General features: G+C 37.2%; 1 protein-coding gene across 1 annotated transcript; it reads left to right on the top strand.

Annotated features, from left to right (window-relative positions):
- Positions 1-12,343: 12,343 nt before the first annotated feature.
- LOC145122001 (uncharacterized) lies at positions 12,344-13,030 on the top strand. Its single transcript, XM_079057682.1, has 2 exons — positions 12,344-12,548; positions 12,651-13,030. The coding sequence occupies exons 1-2, from the start codon at positions 12,344-12,346 to the stop codon at positions 13,028-13,030; spliced, it is 585 nt and encodes a 194-aa protein (XP_078913808.1).
- The last annotated feature ends 9,298 nt before the right edge of the window (positions 13,031-22,328 follow it).

The raw sequence follows: 22,328 nt of genomic DNA, 5'->3' as shown, positions 1-22,328 counted from the left end.
ATTGGTGTTTCGCTGGTGGGTTGGTTACACTTCTTTGGAGGCATGATTATGTTACATGATAAGAAAATGAGTTCGTGAGCGACTATCGTGTCTTTAGATGTATTCTAACCATTTGTATCTATGTATTAATCTTTTGTTTTGTTATATTGTTCTTAATGATTCGACCTGCATCCCTATGATGCAGTCCTGGTGAGGAACAAGAATAAGTTTCTAGAATGGTTATGAACCGAGTATTATCCAAACTAAGTTACCTTTGTCTGGTGGATATCGTTTTTCCCAATTTTCGAAAATATTCGAAAATAATTCATAACAGTGTCTACACAAAATAGACTTATGAATTTTAGAAGTAATCACTATCAATTAAGATTCCGTGATCTGATTTATTGTTATTAGCCATGACAGGAAAAGAGGATAAGCTCCAAACCTAATGTGAGTAATGAAATCACTAACTCACTAGGTTGAACGGATTTACTAGTTATTACTTAGATGAAAAGGTGTCTGAACACTTTACATGAATCATGCGTGGTTTTCCTTTGTTCTATTCTGGGTGGTAATGATTTGTTTCCTCCTGGTATCTATAGGGTGTCCTTCTCCTCTGTAGGTATATTGAATTCCCGAGCTGTCTTACTTCCGATTCTGACACTGATCCCCATTACTTCGTAATGAAGATTTTGAATCTCGAAAGTTCATGCGAATATCTCATTGGTGTCCTTAATAGGGTAAAGGCAATAAATGATTTCTATAGTTTATCTGTTTCTTTCCTTGGAATTCTCCTAATGAAATTCTGTTGGATCCTCCTTGACTCTTCTATTGATTGCTGGAGTAACTATGTTTAACTAACGGGTTTATACGAGAATGGGAATATCTAAAGAATCTATGAGAAAATTTTTACGAAGGTAATTCTTTCTGGTCCTTCTATAATCACATGGTGTGTACCGATTATATATAATCCAGATCAAATAGACCTTTGAATAAGTAATCCTACTCTAAAACCATATCCAAACAAGGAAAAGGAAGTAGAGTGAAAATCATATATTCTAAGTCTATAAGATCTCGGTTATATATGATCCTAACGTATCCACTTAGTAATTATAGACTTATCAGAAAAGATCTTTTTAACATTTCCCCAGAGGTATGTAACATACCTACATGTTATTTTAGTTATGAGTTTGATTCTTGGACTTCTAGATTCAAGAACTTAACAGGTTTTCAGTTTTCTTGTTATAGCATCCTAAAATATTCCCTTAGTATTTTAGTCTTTGGTTCTAGAATTCTTTTGGTGTTTAGGTAAGTTTTAGACCAGTCGCAACATTACAATCACTCCCCTAAACACATGGTGGTCATATCTTGGATGAATATAGTTGATCAGGCTATATTGATCCCAGATATGATTACATCACTGTCTAGGTTTAGCTGCAATGTCCAACATCTAAATATTTTAGTTTTGTTCTTCTCGTGATACTCATTCTGGTATATATACTCTGCATGTACTTATACTTTTATAAAATATTGATATATTTTTAAAGTATAACTCTTGGTCAGAGTGTTTTTATCCCAATGGGTTTATAGTTGTATATCTTTTATGACTGATATATTGAGTTCACTATAAACACTACTCTGATACCAATCTGTCGCACCCCCAAACCAGAACGGCGGAAACGTTCGGGGGCGGAGGACTTTAAGTAAGTATCACAACCCATGCAATATAGTAATCAAAGTACAAACAACCATTGCATTAATAAGTATAAGTTTTACATAAGCGTTTAAACATTACATATTCAAACACTGAAGTAGGTACAAGAGAAGACAAGAGTCGCGGTACGGTACTAGGTAGTCTTCTCAAAAGCTTCGGGAGTGTACCTGTCTACTGGATTCCTGAGAATACAAGTTATTTGGAAAGAGTAGATCAGCATTTAAGCTGGTGAGTTCATAAGTATTTTAGTCTTTATGTTTAGTATACCCTAAGTTCTTTGAATAAGTTCACTGGTTTCTCCAGGAAATCCTATATCTCCTGAGGTGATTAACTGGTAACCTCAATGGTTTCCCTATGTAATTACTTAATTTATACCGATTATACATAACATAATATTGAATTAACAGTCAACTGGGTGTATCTGCCCTAAGCCCACAACCAAACAAGGAACAGGAAGTAAGGCGGAAGTCACACACTTTACTGTCAATCAGACATCATTTATGTATAACTAGGATGTATCAACTAAGGAATTATAGAATTAACCACTAAAGGTCTTTTATGTTATACTAGTTTACCGAGATTGAGTGACTAAGTTCCATTGGATAAGTGGTTTAATCCCATAAACCGTTCTCTTTGTATTACTGTTTTGTATTTGTATTCCTTTATGAAAACTTGAAACTGAGAGTGTGCCTGGCTCCACCACGTGTTAATGAAAACTGTATTAAACCATTGTATTTTTGTATTCTATAAACTGGTAATTTGAAGGTGTACTTTCGTTTATTTGTTTATACACTAACGTATTGTTAATACCTTTTTAATGAGTAGTTTTTATTATAACCATACTATGATGGATGGCCTGAAACAAACGCTTTGTGGGCGTTTAAACTGGTGATAACAATTGTCACTCATCAAACTGTAGCTAGCAGCCTGAGTGCGGGGTTGTCAATTCCCGATATAGATCTACACACACTTGTTTCGATCCCCGGCTGGAGATTCTGGTTATAATGTCAGGACTTCCTATGTTGTCTAAAATGAATTAAACAAACTGAATACAGAGTCTCATAAAAAGCATATTAAACGTTCATGTATATTAGTTTTGAAAACCCAATCATTCGAAAATAATGATTGACAGTATATTCTTGAATTAAAACCCAATCATTCTGAAATAATGATTGACAGTATATTCTTGAATTAAAACTCAATCATTCTGAAATAATGATTGACAGTATATTTTTAGTTTTCCAAACATGTATTTGATAATTTCCTTGGAAAGTATACAGTCATGAATCATACTTGTATATTTAGTTTTGAATCATAAATTATACCTATTATAATTTATATTTTCAATCTGATTAGCATGAATTCTCATGGAATATCACCTTTGCTCAGCCTGATACAAAGGTAATGATACTAAAAGGAGTAACCTTTTAGACTCATATATGTATATATATATATATATATATATATATATATATATATATATATATATATATATATATATATATATATATATAATTAAGAAGGAAACGACCTTCGGACAAATAATACAACTCTAATTCCACATCCAAATAAGGAAAAGGATATAGGATAATTCATTAGTCCTAAGCCCTTCAAGTCTTATTTATATATTTATACATATATAAACATGACTTTGGCATTTATATTTTGAAATAGTTTATAAAACATTTTTCAAATAATTTAACATGGCTTTACGTTATTTTGGAAGTATTTGGTAATTCTTAAAAGTATACGGAAACTTTCTGTGTGATTATTATCACACACAGTTATTAACACAATTTAATATTGTGTTAAACTTGTATTCCCCCCCCCCCCCTTAAAGCATTTAAAAACCATTGAAAGGGTAAATTATAGGGGTATGAACTCACTTTGATAAGCGGTGATTCGGGCAGCGTTTCGTTTCCCTGAAAAGAGTTTGTTTGAAGAAAAACCGGCTCCAATCGGGCAGAGTTTCGACAGGAGAGAGGATGAATTCTCGAGAATTCCGGGGCTCCGGGGCTTGCTTCGGGCTTTAGACGCGTTACCGGGGCCTTGGGGGTTGTTTGTGAAGTTATGGAAGAGAGAGGAGTGAAAAAGGGCCAAAAATGGGGTGAAAAACCCTTCCATCCGAGAAGGCTCGCACCCTTTATATAGGGGTGCGAGGGTTCGGCCGAGGAGGACAGGTGGCGAGGCGAGGGGTGAGTCAGCAGCCACGCGTCGGTCAGCAGCGAAGCCACGTGTGAGGGTTCGGATCTGGCAGCTTCTGATTGGTCAGGCTTCGGTCCAATAGGGAGAAGGCACGTGCGAAGGGGGGTGTCTCCGGGGTGTCTCCGGGGTGTCCGATGCGAGGGTGTCCAAAGATTATTGGACCTCGGCTGCGGTCCACTCAGAAGGCTACACGTGTACTGTGGTCCAACCAGAGGAGGACACGTGGAGTCTCGCACGTGATGATGACGTGTCCGAAGCCTTGCATGCGAAATATCCCGGTTTTCAAGAGTTTCTTTATTTTCGTGCCAAAAACTTGCGAAAATCATAACTTTGGCATACGAGCTCCGTTTTTGACGTTCTTTATATGCACGCGTAGGTAAAATCATAATCTACGACTTTTATTTAGACTTCATCGGCTGATTTTGAATTTATTTTTAATATTATTATTTTAAACAGAACGGGACGGGAATCTGTTAAAAATTCATAACTTCTTCATCCGACGTCCGTTTTCGTCTGTCTTTTTACCGTTGTGCTACTTTTGACGAGACCTTCGATTCTCGTTTAAGTTGCGTCGGCTAAATATCGATCGATTTATATTTCGAATTTTTAGCTGCTACTGCAAAACCGAAACTTCGAAAAATCATAACTTCCTCATACGAAGTCGGATTTTCACGTTCTTTTTATGAACGTTCTCGGTTTAACATATTCTACAAGTTTCATTTACATTGGTAAGGCTAAAAATCCTTTTATCAAAAATTCGCTTTTTATACTGAACAGTGTTTTGCCGGTTTTACTTTGGATTTTCGATTGGTCATAACTTCGTCGTTATAACTCGGATTTCAGTGTTCTTTATGTTTTTGGAAACCTTGTTACAAACTGTACCACTTGGTTCATCCCAATTACGATTATTGATCAATTAATTTTTGGCCAAAATTTGACTGGTGTCACATAAGGGAGCAACGAAGAACCCCTCTTTTGAGATTTTGGTACGTCTTCTAAATAAAATTACTTTAAAGATTTAATTTATATTTCGCATGAAGATTAAAACTTGGGGAAATTTAAAAGTAATTATAAAAATTATGAACTCGTCTGAACAAGTCACAACATTCATAAGAGAACTAAAGATCCGTTCCGGTAAGCTATGATGCCTTAGTATGTACATCAGGGTTATGCATAGCTAAGATTTTGCAGACTTAGAGTGAGTGATTCCGCCTTATCTCTTTTTCCTTGTTTGGTTGTGGATTTAGGGCAGAGTTACTCAGTCAACCGTCTTATTCTTCTTATTTATACATAACTTGTATATGCCAGGCGATCATAGAGGTACCGAGGAGGATCATAATGTAGAGTACCGACACTAGTTCTGAAAACACTTTCACTATTAGTACTCGCTCATCGCGGTACGATTTGTGGCAGTGGTACTATCAAGGAGAAAACTGAAAGCACTAGAAAGTCTACACAGAGTACATTGTCGAGCACACTCCAAATAGACCATCTTATAACAAACGTTTCTTTCAAATCGGCCTAACATTTTTTGTAAAGAGTGTGTTGTCATCATTCGTCCTGGATTGGCGTGGTACTCACCATATTAAGTTCATATATTTTGAAATTCCATCGCCTTAACCGTCGAATTAACAAGACCCTCGTCATTCGTAACGACAACCCGACCTAGATCTCAGCCTTTTATCTTGTCTTCTAAACCTCGAAGTACTCATGCGAGGAGTACGTTGCCTTCCGAGACCTTGCCACCGTATACTCCGCATACTTTCCCGAATTACCACTCGTCCAACAGATCAAGTTCAAGCATAGAGGCTAAGGACAAATACAGCCCACCTATCACTATTAAGTGTATACGCGAGAGTGGTATATAATTATGATTATGCATATTTAGTATGTGTGTTTCCGCCCTATCTCATGTTCCTTGTCCGGTTGTGGACCTAGGGCAGAGTCGCACATCCGACCGTCTTACTAATCTTAATTATGTACGACTTGTATACACGAGGTGATGATAGATGGACCAAGTATGACTCTTATCATGAACGTTAAGGAAAAGATGCCCATGTGTACGAGTGAGTATTCTGTCAATCAGAGGAGCACGACCCCAGGAGTACTGCTAAGAAAGCTAATTTTGGGATGAAATTTTATCTAACGGGGGGATGATGTGACAACCCAAAATTTTTATCTTGTAAGTCCAACCAATCAACCAAAAGTCAGTCTTAATTCTATTACCTTCTAGCCTTTTTAAGGGTCATTCTAATGAGTTCTAAGCTTAGTACATTTAAGGATTGAGTGTTAGGAAGTAATAGCTCGAGATCAGAAGGTTGCACCCGAACCAGAAAGCCAACCACATGGGGTTTACGGCCGTAAACTCCATTCACGGCCGTAAACACCCTACTGGTCGTGAACTCCTTCCATAAGGATGATATCCCTTCATTTTTCATCATTTCTCACAATTTCAAGTCAAAAACATCCATTCTCTCTCAAGTATCATCAAGGATATCCTCCTTGATCTTCAAAAGTGTAAGTTATTCTTCCATTATTTCTTGATATCCTTCTTGATCTTGTGGAACCCTTTGATTTCATCCATGAATTCATCACTTTTGGATAGATCTTCAAATCTTCATCACTTACACCAAGAACAGCAAGAACACCCACTTGTTCTTGGTGGCCGTGAACTCCCTAAAACCTTCCAAAGGTGAGTATTTCTTCCATAATCTTGTTAACCACTAGAAACACTCAAAGCCTCATGAAAAAAACACCCTTTAAGCTTGAACCAAGATCCAATTTGCACCATTTTGGAGAGTTTACGACCATGCAATATCCCTTGGCCGTAAACCCTCCTCAAGATCATCATTGGCCGTAAACACCTTGGCCGTAAACACCAAGGCCGTGAACACACTTGTGTGGCCGTAAACTCCCATTGATCAATCACATGTGATTTCAACACTTCATTTCAAGTGTTTACTTGTCCCTAAGGTGGTTTCCTTGCATGTTAGTTGTTTTAAACACTAATTACATGCCTATATATGCAATTATATGTCACTTAGGAATCGTTTGTGTCTCGGGAATTCATTCGTGGAACTTCTCATCCTTACGCGAATCTTCAATTGAATCACCCACATAAGGTGAGTTCATACCCCTATAATCAATCTTTTAAATGTTTTAAATGCTTTTTAAGGGGGGGAATACAAGTTGAACACAATGAAAGTTGTGTAAATATTTATGTGTGATAAACTTCATTTCAAAGGATTCCTTATACTTTTATAAGTGATCAAAATCATTTCAAACACTCTTTTAAACTCATGTCACTTTGTTGTTTATAAAACTCTGTTTTTAAAGTACAATCATAACTCAGTAGATAAATGAGTCTTTTCTTCAAGTCAGTAACAGTTCAAGTAAACATACTAGTAAAATATAGTAGGTATAGTTTAGGGGTTCAGAACATACTAGAGCTAGTACAGGGAGGAACATACTATAGCTAGTACAGGGAGGAACATACTATAGCTAGTATAGGGAGGAACATACTTTAAATAGTACAGGGAGGAACATACTATAGCTAGTACAGGGAGGAACATACTATAACTATAACAGAAGAACAAATCATGATTTACACACTTATACAAATTTTTCCCAGTAACCTAGGAAGGGAATGTATCATTAACTCATTGTTCTAAACAAAAGATGATAATAAATGTGGTATAAGGTTATATATATATGGTGCATCTACAAAGTACCAGATTTATATATATATATATATATATATATATATATATATATATATATATATATATATATATATATATATATATATATATATATGGGGTACATCTACAAAGTACCGGACAATAATAAATAAAACACATAAATATATACAAAACTCACAACAGTATCGACTGAGGCGTTAAGAGTAAAAAATTTCATTACTTCTAGTAGTCGTCCAAACAATAGAACAACGCCGCATAACTTACTCATAACATGACCTTTCAGTTAGAAGGGGGCCTAAAATGCTAACTTAATGATTCCTCGGTAATAACATCAGGGATATATATTAATCGGGTCCAACAGACGGTAGGATGTGTGCTTTTCGCTTTATTTCCTGTTCCTTGTTTGGTTGTGGGGTTAGAGAAGATGCACCCAATCTATTATATATTCGATCTTAGCTATATATATATTCCGTACACACCAACTAATCATAAGGAGTACCATGTATGGGTCAGGTCATAGGATACAAAGTCAATACACCGTTTTCTAGTACAAAAACATACTTTTCAGATTGAACACTTAGTAGGCTAAACTAGAAACTTATCAGTAAAAGGTTTAATCCATTTTATTAAACCAATATAACTTAAAGGACCTTTGGTGGTTAATTCTATAATACGTTACTTTATACATCAGGGTTATATATAACTAGTATCTGATAGGAAGTTGGATGTGTGCTTTCCGCCTTACTTCATGTTCCTTGTTTGGTTGTGGGCTTAGGGCAGATTCACATAACTAACTATCCGTTCGATATTAGAATATATATATATATAGCTAGTATAAACTAAGTTATTATAGAAGGAACTATTGTGGTTACCATTTTTACTAAAGGAAATAAGGGTTTTTCTTAAAGAATGTTTTTCATCAAATATAAAGGAACAATTACAATTAACTTCGTAAGTAAAAAGTGAATACACCAGGGTTATATATAATGAAGATCTAACAAACAGTAGGATGTGTGACTTCCGCCTCATTCCTTGTTCCTTGTTTAGTTGTGGGCTTAGGGCAGATTCACACAATCGATTATTTGTTTGATCTGGATTCTATATAACTTGTATCCATTTAGTACTCATAGAAGGGATTGTAGAGTCATTTTTACTTATGTTTCATCATATCAGAAGATATAGGATCTTCTGGTGGAACAGGCGAACTTTTCTAAAAGAACTTACAACTTACTTCACATCACTAAAATACTTATGAACTCACCAGCGTAAATGCTGATCTACGCTTTCAAAATAACTTGTATTCTCAGGTAACTAGTAGACAGGTACGCGCGCTGGGATTCAAAAGATGGAGCATAGTAACTTCATGTCTTGTTTTGTTATTTACTTTTGGAGTCTATCTTATGTGAATCACATACTTTGTAAACACTTTAATATTAATGAAATGGTTGTGTGTTACTTTGATTACTATGATTCATGTGTTGTGATACTAAACATGACGTCCTCCGCCCCCGAACGTTTCCGTCGTTCCGGTTTGGGGGTGTGACACTAAGGCTTCACTGCTTTGTGCGTAAGCCAATAGGCCGGGGTATTCCAACTCGATGGTTAAGGGCCCAGAGTATTTCATCCCGAGGATGATTGGACTCATAATATGTTGGCATTCCAACCCGATGGTTGAGGCGCCTGGGGTATTCCAACCCGATGGTTGATTGGAGCCACACTATGTTGGCATTCCAACCCGATGGTTGAGCGACCTGGGGTATTCCAACTCGATGATGATTTGGACCCATAGTAGGTTGGCATTCCAACCCGATGGTTGAGAGGCCTGGGATATTCCAACCAGATGGTTGATTGGACCCGTAGTATGTTGTTTGTGATATGTGTTATTTTGTGTGTGTTGGTATATTAGGGGAACTCACTAAGCTTCGTGCTTACAGTTGTGGATTTTTTTTTCAGGTACTTCGGATGATCGCGGAAAGGCGAAGGCTTAATCGTGCAGCGCCTCATATTTTGTTTCATGATTTTGGGATTACTCTGATGTTGAACTTGTTTTGAAAACTATCTACTCAAATAAATGAAGGTTTTTTTTGCCACTTGTTACACTCTCATTCAATTTGCCAAATTTCATTTTGTGGTTATTGTTAGGTGCATTTTGTGCACCTTTTTGCACATCTTTTAACCCCCTTTTATGCATCTATTTAGCACAATTGTTCTTCATTTGTCTTGCATTTGATCATATTCATGTTAGTCTCTAGAACAACCTTATTTGCACACTTTCATGTCTTTTTCAAGTATAGCGGAGGTTGGAATGCGCTTGGGGAGGTATCGGGAAGCATTGGTGAAGATTTTGGGATGATCGGGCGAAGAACAAAAAAGTTGGAAAAATCAAGTTTGGATTCGGAGTAAGAGGAGTACACGGCCCGTGTTGGATTTAAACTGCAGAATGGGCACGGGCCGTGTTGACCAAAATGGGAGCTGTTGACTTCACTAAACACGACCCGTGTCAGTTTAGTCTAATTTGACACGGGCCGTGTTGGCCTTGCTGAGCAGTTTTAAGCATCGAACTTTGGAGTTGGAATTGAGGATTGAAGACCATTTTCCGTTCAACACGACCCGTGTTGATTTGCCCTATTTTGACACGGGACGTGTTCGACCCAAAAACTGCCTTTTGGCGGTTTTTCCTATTTTTCATATCTCGGGATTAGGGTCATTTTTAGAAACACACAACATATCAGAGCACATTTGGAGAGGGGATTTCGAAGGTTTTTGCAAGGATTTGATCATTTATCATTTGGAAACATTATTTATCTTATTTGTAAGTTGTAAGTGCACATTATTTCCATCTTTTAACTTGTGATCTTGTTCTAGCCATGTGTGTCTAGAACCCTAGTTTCTCCAATTTCATGTTTTGACTTCTTGGTAGTGATTTCAATCATATGACATGATGTTTGTTTTCAGTTTCTATCTAGTGAATTTGATTTTGCTTTAATCGAATGTTTGATTCTAATTATGATTCTTATTGGCCATTTGAATTAGGGTTAGGTCATTCAAGTTATCTATTTTGCAAAATCCGTAATTGTTTTGTGAAATTCAACAAGTAACAAACAATAAATTTAATTCTATTGAATAAATTTAGTGTAAATCATTTCACACACTTTTACACTCTCGAGCTTGTGAGGAGTATTGGGTGTTGTTGGGAACATTCACATCAAGCTTAATGCAATCTTTTAATCTAATTCTAATAGCTTGTTTAGATTAGGTTAGTAAGGTTAGGGTTAACGATTTTACTGTTTATGGAAATTCTTTTGATGAATGTTTGCAAAATCTCACCAAAATCTTACAAAGGTGTATTGACACGAACTTAGTCCTTAATTATGAAAAATGTCACTTTATGGTTGACAAGGGCTTGATACTTGGACATGTGGAGTCACAAAAAGGCTTAGAAGTTGACAAGGCCAAAATTGATGTTATTAAGAGCTTACCTTACCCGACAAATGTTCGGGAAGTGCGTTCTTTTGTTGGTCATGCAGGTTTCTATCGGCGGTTCATCAAGGAGTTTTTCCAAAATCACTGTGCCGATGTGTCAACTTTTACAAAAGGGGGCCGATTTTGAGTTTGGTGATGCATGTAAAAGTGAATTTGATCGTTTGAAGGACCTGTTGACATCCGCCCCCATCATTCAACCGCCAAATTAGGATCTTCCATTCGAGATCATGTGTGATGCTAGCAATACCGCGGTTGGGGCAGTTTTGAGACAAAAGGTGGACCGTGCTCATCATGTCATTTACTATGCATCCAAGACCCTTTATAGTGCACAAAGCAACTACACCACAACCGAGAAAGAGTTTCTTGCTATTGTCTTTGCATTAGAGAAGTTCCGGCAGTACCTCCTTGGAACCAAAGTGATCATATATTCGGACCATGCAGCTATAAAGCATTTACTTACCAAGAAAGATTTGAAGCCGAGGTTAATACGGTGGATGTTGCTTTTGCAAGAGTTCGATATTGAGATCAAGGACAAAAGTGGGAATGAGAATTCAGTTGCGGATCATCTAAGCCGCATTGTATCACCCGAATATGGTATACCAATCTGTGACACATTTCCAGACAAGCACTTATTTGTAGCCAAAGAAGCACCATGGTATGCAGATTCGTCAATTACTTGGTCACAAATCAATTTCCCCCGGATTCCACCCGTTGGCAAAAGAATAAAATCAAGAAGGAGGCCAAGCGATACGTATGGGATGAGCCTTACCTTTGGAAGTATTGTGCAGACCAAATGATCCGAAGGTGTGTTGAGCAAAAAGAGGTACAATCCATCCTTAACTTTTGTCACTCCTATGCTTGTGGAGGTCACTTTGGACCCCAAAGGACAGCTAGAAAAGTCTTAGATAGCGGATTCTTTTAGCCTACCATTTTTTACGATTCTTATGTGCTATGTGCACATTGTGATAAGTGCCAAAGGTCCGGGTCCTTAAGCTCTAGGAATCAAATGCCCCTTACCCCCATTTTAGTATGTGAGATTTTTGATGTATGGGGTATTGACTTTGTGGGACCATTCCCGCCCTCTTTTGGTTGTTCATATATCTTGTTGGCGGTGGACTATGTGTCCAAATGGGTGGCGGCCAAAGCCACCCCTAATAATGATTCCAAAGTTGTGGTGCATTTTCTTAAAGCACATATTTTCTCCCGGTTTGGCACTCCAAAGGCTCTCATAAGTGACCGTGGTACTCACTTTTGAAACCGGATGCTTGAAGCTGTCCTGAAGAAGTATGGGGTGACTCATAAAGTCTCAGCAGCCTATCACCCCCAAACCAATGGGCAAGCGGAGGTCTCCAATAGGCAAATCAAAAGCATTTTGGAGAAAACAGTCAATCCAAACCGCAAAGACTGGAGCATACGGTTGGATGATGCCTTATGGGCATATCGTACTGCTTTCAAAACGCCCAATGGTATGTCCCCATATAGGCTAGTATTTGGAAAAGCATGCCACCTCTAGGTTGAGCTCGAGCACAAATCTTTTTGGGCCATAAAGAAATTCAACTTGAATGAAGATGAGGCGGGAAACAAAAGGAAGCTAGACATCCATGAGCTAGAGGAGATCCAAAATGATGTGTATGAAAGTGACATGATCTACAAAGAGAAGACAAAGGCGTATCATGACAAAATGATCTCCCGGAAGACTTTTGCACAAGGACAAAAAGTGCTTCTTTATCACTCGAGGTTCAAGTTGATTTCAAGGAAATTAAGATCAAGATGGGTTGGTCCTTTCGTGGTCACAAAGGTATTCGACCATGGTGCGGTGGAAATCACAAGCCAACAAACTGGAAAAACATTCAAAGTCAATGGTCATAGATTGAAGCCGTTTTACGAAGGATTTGAGGTGAAGAATGATGAGATAGAAGTTCTTGGGAACCCCACGTACCAAGACTGAAGCATACTCGGGGGCAAAGTCGATCCAACGACTTAAAACAAGGGCAGCTAACCGGGAGGCAACCCGGGGGTATTTCTGTCTTTTTCTTTAAAAACAATTTCCATTTCTTTGAGCTTTTGGTTTTCAATGTTCCAAATGCATTTAAACATGATTTAAAATCACCAAAAGGACCTCGGGATGCAAAAACATTCCGTTTGAATAAGAGGGAATTTTTAGGTTCAAAAAAAATGAGGAGTGGCAAACAGAGCCGTACACGGCCCGTGTTCATTTTTGCCTTATATTGAACACGGGTCGTGTTCAATCGATGAAATTTTTTTTGGCAAACAGAGGGGTACACGGCCCGTGTTCATTTTTGCCTTATACTGAACACGGGTCGTGTTTAACATTTCTCAGGAATTTTGACCCCAACACGGGTCCTGTCGATTTGGCCTGTGGGAACACGGGCCGTGTTCGCACAGCAGACCTGGTGGTTTTTAATGCTTAAAATCGGTTTTTTGCCCCATTCTTCCACACACTCATTCCAAAACAGCCTCTCTCTCCCAAGAAAACCCCAAGGTCCGATTTTCATCAAAAATCCCTTGATTCTTCACGATTTTGGCTTAAATCTTCAAACAGGTTTGATTTTCATCTTCCCCACTTCATCTCCTACGTCTAATACACCATTTTCTTGCACTTTCATGGTGGATTTGGGGGTTTTGACAAACCCTAGGTCCGAAAATTTCTAAGAATTTTGGTGTTTTTGTGCTGAAATCTTCATGTAGGCAAGCTTGGGGAGGTTGAAGAAGGTCTTTCTCACCAACAACAACTCATTTCCACTAATGATTCGGTAAAATCTTTCCAACTCTTCACTTATGGATTTTGTGTTTGTAAGGTCAATTGCATGCATTTGTAGTCATATTGGACTTGACAATCACTTGGAAATCACTAAGAACCGAGTTTCCCACGAAATTTTGGTGGTCAAATTCGTGTTGACTGGACCCGTCAACAGTTGAATTTTTGACCCGTTGACAAGTTGACTTTTTGACTTTGCCCCAAATTTTGCATATGGAAGGCGAGCATTCTAAACGACCTAGACACACTAAGTCGTCGGCCCGTCGTCGTAGGTCCCCGTCACCCCCGCCTCCATCTTCACCCAATTCGGCACATGGTGGTGTGGTTTGTCTTGGCCCAATTCAAGTCGCCAAACTTGAGGCCTTTCTCCAGCGCGCGCATAATACCTAACAATTTGCGCATATGCCATCTCCCCGTGAGTTGCACATCTATAATCAAGTCCACACCTTGTTCCGGAACATTGGATGGCAAGGGTTGTTGGAGGTCCACGAGCTTAGTTATAAAGTCCCGACAGCCGAGTTTTTATCTCCACTCTCTTTGGACCATGGTGTCCTAAATTTACGGCTTATGAACCAAGATCATGCCTTGTCCCTAGACCAAATCAATGCCATAGTTGGGGCCCCCACAGAAAACACATTTGGCCCCAATGACCCACTCCCAAGATACAGTGACCTTACCTTGTGTACTGACCTTACGCATCAACTTCCCTATGTCTCAAGTTCTGGTAAAGCCTCATCTCTCATCCATCCTGTGATGAAAGTGGCTCATAGGATTATTGCTTCACTTGTCGTCCCTAAAGAGGAAAGAAGCACCATTAGCGCTCTTGAGCTCAAAATACTCTATGTGATGGCCCACCCGGATGATAACCTAGTTCCTCACTATGGCTCATTCCTTTGCAACAAGCTCACCCGCCTCAGCACATCACAGTCCAGAAAAATTTATTGTGGCAGTATTGCTAGTTTGTTTGCTAATAGTGCTCCAGTCCGGGCCCCATTTCCTGGAATTCACCAACCTTTTCCCGGTGACCCTTACCTCACCACGGAATTACTAGAGAGCATGAGGATGTTTCGGACGGAGGACGGGAACCACAATTGGACCGTGGGCCAAAACCACGTCCCAAGGCTCCTCATCACTCCCGAAAACCGGGACATCCTTGCCCTCAGGCGGCCTACTAACTTCACTGACTAGCAAATCAAGCCTTATCTTTTCCCTGTCTCCTTCTCTGAGGAGGAAGATGAGGAAGGTGGAGACAGTGACGAGGCTGATGAGAGTGACGGGGGGCACCACAAAATTCTCCTCCCATGGGTGGCTAGCTCATCCCATCATGCTGGGCACCCATCATATCACTAGCAATATATGGATCAATTTCAATCGATACATACCCGCCTCGACACTTACCATCAAGATCTCACGAGCCTAACCCAAAGTTTTTCCTCCTTCACCACCCAATACACTCAGGATCAAGAGCGTCAGCGTAAACATGAAGAGGACTTTTGGGCTTGGACCCGAAACTCCGGGTATTATCCTTCTCCTCCGCAATAGGTTGTTCCGCCCTCTCCAAGCATCGGGGACGTTGCTTATCTTTAAGCTTGGAGAGGGGTAGAGTTGTACATTAGGTGCATTTTCATGTTCATATTCATATTCATGCATGCATTTTCAAAAAAAAAAAAGATTTTACTTTTCTTATTTTCATTTTCCTTGCATTCTGCATTTATAAAACCAAAAAATATTTTTATTTCAAGTTTTTGCATTCCATCATTTTCATGCACCATCATCATTTTCAAAAAAAAAACAAAAACAAAAACAAAAACAAAATAAAAAAAAAAAATTATACCTTTCTTATTTTCATTTTCCTTGCATTCTGCATTTAGAAAACCCAAAAATATTTTTGTTTCAAGTTTTTGCATTCCATCATTTTCATGCACCATCATCATTTTAAAAATAATAATAATAATAATAAAATAAAAAAATTGTACGAAATGATGACACTCTTTACATATAATAGCTCCATGAAGTGGGAAAACGAGAACTCAAATGAAAAAAAATACCGAGGCGACCGGATAGTTACCGGAAGTGTAGAATCAGCTGTCATAACTAGGGGGCCCAAACACCGTAATTCGAGACCCCGACATTAGAAAATAAAAAAAAAATTGCATACTGAAACGTTTTGTGGGTGGTAATAACAGCTTTAGGATGATTTTCTTATGAATGTTTAAAAAGAATCTTTATCGGCAACTCTGGACCCACAGAACATGGACCTATTTGTTGACACATGTTACCCTCGCGGTAATAGAGAGCTTAAGTATCAGATCCACACAGTCAAGAAGGAAGAATGGGTACAACTGTCATATCCAGTACCCAAATCAAAAATTTCAAGCACTTAATCGAAGAAACTTTCAGAAACTCAAAAGTTGATTGAAGAATTCAAAGCTCAAAATGAAGATACAAACCCAAGTTCAATCAAAATCAAAAGCCGCCTCAAAGTCAAATCTGACGAATGAAGAACTGTGTGATATGATACTTGTGGCTCTCGAAAAAGTGAAAGCATAGGAGCTGGGCCCCTCGGGTGGGCTCACTATTTCAGCGAAAGCTGATTCGCCGTGACGGGTTCTTAAGGATGCGTCGATTCTGATTCTTGGCCATCTAGTCTTAAGGACATGAGATCCGGAATGTGTTATTTTCTCCCACAAAGCCAATTAAGGTATGAAGTTTAAATAAAACTATGGTTGGATTATTGGGTTACACCGTTTCGGTTCTTCCTCACTTTGGAAGTCTGTGATATGTGGAAGGAAATAGGATGGTTGTCTAGGTATTAATGATTGGAGCCACATTGATGTAAAGTCTGATCGTACTTATATAGATAAATTACTTGTGTTCTTAAATTTCTCATTGGTTCATTTTGTTTCTTTAGTGCTTTTGTACATATTTTTCTTTTTCATGGTTTTCATTACATGCATTCATTCCTAGCCTTTAGGATCTTTGTGTCCCTCTTTGCTTTGTGTTTCTTTTTGCCATCTAGAAATCATCCTGTTTCTTCTGATTCTTTCTCTTTCTTGAGGACAAGAAAGGTCTAAGCTTGGGGAGATTTGTTAGGTGCATTTTGTGCACCTTTTTGCACATCTTTTAACCCCCTTTTATGCATCTATTTAGCACAATTGTTCTTCATTTGTCTTGTATTTCATCATATTCATGTTAGTCTCTAGAACAACCTTATTTGCACACTTTCATGTCTTTTTCAGGTATACCGGAGGTTGGAATGCGCTTTGGGAGGTGATGGGAAGCATTGGTGAAGATTTCGGGATGATCGGGCGAAGAATGAAAAAGTTGGAAAAATCAAGTTTGGATTCGGAGTCAGAGGAGTACACGACCTGTGTTGGATTTACACTGCAGAATGGGCACGGGTCGTGTTGACCAAAATGGGAGCTGTTGACTTCACTAAAGACGACCCGTGTCAGTTTAGTCTAATTTGACACGGGCCGTGTTGGCCTTGCTAAGCAGTTTTGAGCATCGAACTTTGGAGTTGGAATTGAGGATTGAAGACCATTTTCCGTTCAACACGACCCGTGTTGATTTGCCCTATTTTGACATAGGCCGTATTCGACCCAAAAACTGCCTTTTGGCAGTTTTTCCTATTTTTCATATCTCGGTATTAAGGTCATTTTTAGAAACACACAACATATCAGAGCACATGTGGAGAGGGGATTTCGAAGGTTTTTGCAAGGATTTGATCATTTATCATTTGGAAATATTTTTTCTCTTATTTGTAAGTTGTAATTGCACATTATTTCCATCTTTTAACTTGTGATCTTGTTCTAGCCATGTGTAGCTAGAACCCTAGTTTCTCCAATTTCATGTTTTGACTTCTTGGTAGTGATTTCAATCATATGACATGATGTTTGTTTTCAATTTCTATCTAGTGAATTTGATTTTGATTTAATCGAATGTTTGATTCTAACTGTGATTCTTATTGGCCATTTAAATTTGGGTTAGGTCATTCAAGTTATCTATTTTGCAAAATCCATAATTGTTTTGTGAAATTCAACAAGTAACAAACACTAAATGGAATTCTATTGAATAAATTTAGTGTAAATCATTTCACACACTTTTACACTCCCGAGTTTGTGAGGAATATTGGGTGTTGTTGGGAACATTCACACTAAGCTTAATGCAATCTTTTAATCTAATTCTAAGAGCTTGTTTAGATTAGGTTAGTAAGGTTAGGGTTAATCAAAGAGCCTGTTTTGGTTAATTAATGTGGTGAATGAGAAGTGTTAGAGCTTGTTAACACTTTCAAGTACCAACTTAGATAGAATTGAACAAATATTGTGTCATCTTTGAATCACATTGCTAAGTTGTCATACATGAACTTGGAGTCCTTACACAATTTAAATTTAATTCACTCATTTAGCTAATTACTTGTGTTTTTAATTTGTTTATTTAATCACTGCATTCAACCCCCCCCCCCCTCTTTACTGTTGGTGACCATAGTACCTTGTGCAAAGAGGTATAGACTGATTATCTCGTGTCTCTGTGGATCGACCCTACTTGCCTTTTACTACCTTTTAGTGCAATATAGTGGGATTCTTTTGGAGTATATCGTACCCCTTTATTTGTTGGGTTTGACATGCCCTAACAGTTATTTTGATTTTTTTTTCACATGTCATTTTATGAGTTTTTCTATTTTATTAAATTCTACATAATTTATTAATGTAATAATTGCAATAAATCTACTCTAATAAATGGATTACAATTTCATTAATGAACTTACTTTTTAATTTCAAAATTCCCAAAATTAAATATCATTAGTTTCTTTTCTTTATTTATTTAAATTATTTATTTAAATTTAAAAGATAAATTTTTTTTCATTATAATAATTCATTATTTTTCTTATTTTCTTATAAATTCAAAATTCTCAAATATTTAGACCTTTATATTTAACTTTTTCTTTTAAATTAACCCATGTAATACATGGGTCTCACAACTAGTTTGTAATAAATTATGGTTTTTGGAATATCTTAAAAAGTTTTAAATTTTTGTGAATTTTACGGATGTTAAAACTTTCTTTGATTAAGAAAAATTCCTTTATCAGTTTATATTACCTCAAATCCTAGAAAATATTTTAACTCTCCTAAATCTTGAATTAAAAATTGGGACTTTAAAAACCTCTTAACATTTTCCAATTCAATCTTGCAATTGCCAGTGATAATAATATTGTCCTCATAAACTAATAGAATGACAATAGTATTTTTAACTTCTTTAACAAATAATGAGTAATCATTAATACTTTATTTAAAACCAAATAAAGAAAGTGAAGAACTTAATTTCTCATTTCACTTCTTGGGAACTTGGTTAAGTCCATAAAGAGACTTAATTAACTTACAAACTCTGACATCATTTTTAGAATAATATCCTTCAGGAAGTTGCATGTAAACACTTTCAGATAAATCACCATATAAAAATGCATCGTTTATGTCAAGTTGATAAAAAGCCCAAGAATGATGAATAGCCAAAGAAAGACAATTCTAACAGTAACAATTTTAGCAACTTGAGAGAATGTCTCGTTATAATCTATCACTTCTCTTTGACTGTACCCTTTAGCAACAACCTAGCCTTATACCTTTCTATTTCACCGTTTGATTTATATTTAATCTTAGATATCCAATGAAAACCAATAACATTTCTTCCTTTAGGAAGATTAGTGATTTCTCAAGTGTTATTTCTATAAAGAGCTTCCATTTCCTCATTGATTGCTTTTATCTAATTTGGATTTAAAGCAGCTTCATTGTAACTTTTGGGTTCAATAGTTCTATTAAGATTAACAACAAAACAAATATTTTCACTCTTAAGAGTTGAATAGTTAACAAATCTTTCAATACCATATTCGTGTTTTCCCTCCACAACATAATCACTGAACCTAACTGACATGTGAACATTACGTCCAGACCTAGTGACCCTAGAAGACTGGCCATCAAAAGTATTATTATTAATGAATCATTTTCCTCAATCAAAGTAGAGGAACTTGGAAACGTCACACCAGAAGAAAGCACATGGGCCTCACCAGTCTGGTTGCTGGCATCAGAAGGACAAGTCTCATCCAAGTCCTAGTCTGCGACTGATGGACACTTCTCAAATTCTCTAAATTAGTATTATCAAGAAGTGTACTAGAATGCAATGACTCGTCATAGGAAAATAGAGCACTTAGAGGGACATTAGATTTATCAGTCAAAGATGAAGACTTTAGCTTTAATGGAAACACTGATTCATAAAACTTTATATCCCTGGAAACAAAAACAACATTTGAATCAAGCATCAGAACTTTACAAACTTTTTTATTAGAAGAGTAACCAAGAAATACGCACTTATCAGCTCTTTCAGAAATCTTATCAGAATTATTCAAATTAGTTGCAAAACACAAACAACCAAAAACCCTAAGTTTATCAAAAACAGGAGCATTATTATAAACAACCTCAAAAGGAGAATCACCATTTAAAATAGATGTAGGAGTTTTATTAATAAAAAAACAAAAGTTAAAATTGCTTCTCCCTAGTATTTAATAGGTAAACCAGATTGGAACATTAAAGACCTAGCAACATTTAAAATATGTATGTGTTTCCTCTCCACAACTCCATTTTGTTGTGGAGTATGAACAAAAGATGTTTGATGCAAAATAACTTTTGACTCCATTAATTGTCTCATTCTATGATCCAAAAACTCAGTTCCATTATCTCACCTAACAGTTTTGATTTTAACACCAAACTGATTAACCAAAATATTAAAGAAAACAAGATCACAATCATAAACTTCATCATCTAATATTAACAGATAAACCCAAGTTGCTCTAGTGTAATCATCCACGATGGTCAAAAAATACCTAAATCCTTCTACGGTAGTCACTCTATAAGCTCCCCGGACATCTAGATGAACTAACTCACCAAGTTTGGATGTAACATGTTGTCTACCAGGGAAAGATTCTCTTGTTTTTTTAGCTTTATGACATATATCACAAGGTGGAAGGACTTCATTACCAAATGTAAGTTTGCTTTTTAAAGAACTCAAAGCTTGATCAGAGGGATAACCAAGTCGTCTATCAAGTTAATTTGGACACACAACAAATAGAAGAAGAGTTATTAACACTAGAAGAATTACCTGAAGGTACACTATTTATGTAATAGAGACCTCCAGATTATCCATCATTCCCTACCATCTCCTTTGATTGTAAAACCTGAATTTTACAACTATGTTCATTAAAAATAACCTCACAATTACAGTCTCTACAGACTTTGTGGACAGACAAAAAGTTTACATTAAAGACAGGAACAACAAAAACATCAAAAAAAGCTAAAGAATTAGATAAATTCATATTACCAATTTTCTCAATTTTAGTTGAAGTATCATTAGGATGACTAACAAGAAGATCTAACTTAGACACATCCACAGTGTCATGAAGAAGGGACTCAGAAGCAATCACATGTTGATTTGCTCCTGAGTCAAAAATCCATTTTTGCAAATTAACAGATGAATTAAAGACTTGAAACAAGCAAGTACCTGCCATATTAGCACTAGCAGATGCTTCCTCATTAACATGCCTATCACCAATAAGTTGTAAAAATTTGATGTATTGTTCCTTAGTAAGCTGATGAAACCTAGAATCTCCAACAGAATCAAAAAGATTAGAAGTAATTGTACTTCCAGAAGTAGTGGTAGTAGAGTTGGCAGAAAAATTCTTATTAAAATTAATCTGATTATTAGACTCATTCCTTGGCTTGAAGTGCTTAGGGTAACCAATTAGTTTGTAACACTTTTCTATGGTATGACCTGTTGGTGATTTTAGTGTCACCATGTCATTTTATGTAAATTAAATTAGCATGTGAGCTAAGGGGCTTCATAATTTGTATTCTAATATGTGTACGGGTTGGTGCGGAGTGCATGCATCTATAAGATCAAATTAGAAGCCGGTTCGACGACTAGTCGGGGGTCCAGGGGAAGCGCCCCTGGGTCCGGGGTTTCCAAAGTGGCAGCGCCCCTTTGGCGGGGTCGAGGGGCAGCTCCCCTAGCGTGGTCCAAGGGGCAGAGCCCGTGGCTGGTAACCCTAAATCCTCGTTAGTTTTTGTAACCCTAAATCCTCATTAAAAATCCGGATTACCTTGACTTGCTACCAATGGAACTAAATACGGCCCAACCCTAATGAAACCCTAATCTCGACTCTTCCTTCTGAGAAGAGATATACGAATTTTAGCTCACGTTTTCATCAAACTCTCACAGAATCTCTCTAGTAAATTGGCTTACGATTTATGTGCCTAGAATCGTAAGTGTCCACTTGGGTTATCCTAGGCTGAATTTCTTGTAACCCATGCATAGGGTAGATATATCAGTTTGGAAAGTATTTCTTACGATCCAAGTTGGTATCTAGATCTCCACCATAAACCCTAAACTTCCTTACATGACCTTTAATTCCATAATTTTTACA

Source organism: Lactuca virosa, chromosome 1, assembly GCF_052849685.1.
Source record: "Lactuca virosa cultivar CGN04683 chromosome 1, Lactuca_virosa_CGN04683_v6, whole genome shotgun sequence".
Classification (NCBI taxonomy): Eukaryota; Viridiplantae; Streptophyta; class Magnoliopsida; order Asterales; family Asteraceae; genus Lactuca; species Lactuca virosa.
The sequence above is the reverse complement of the archived record's forward strand: the minus strand, read 5'-3'. Positions and strand labels throughout refer to the sequence as shown.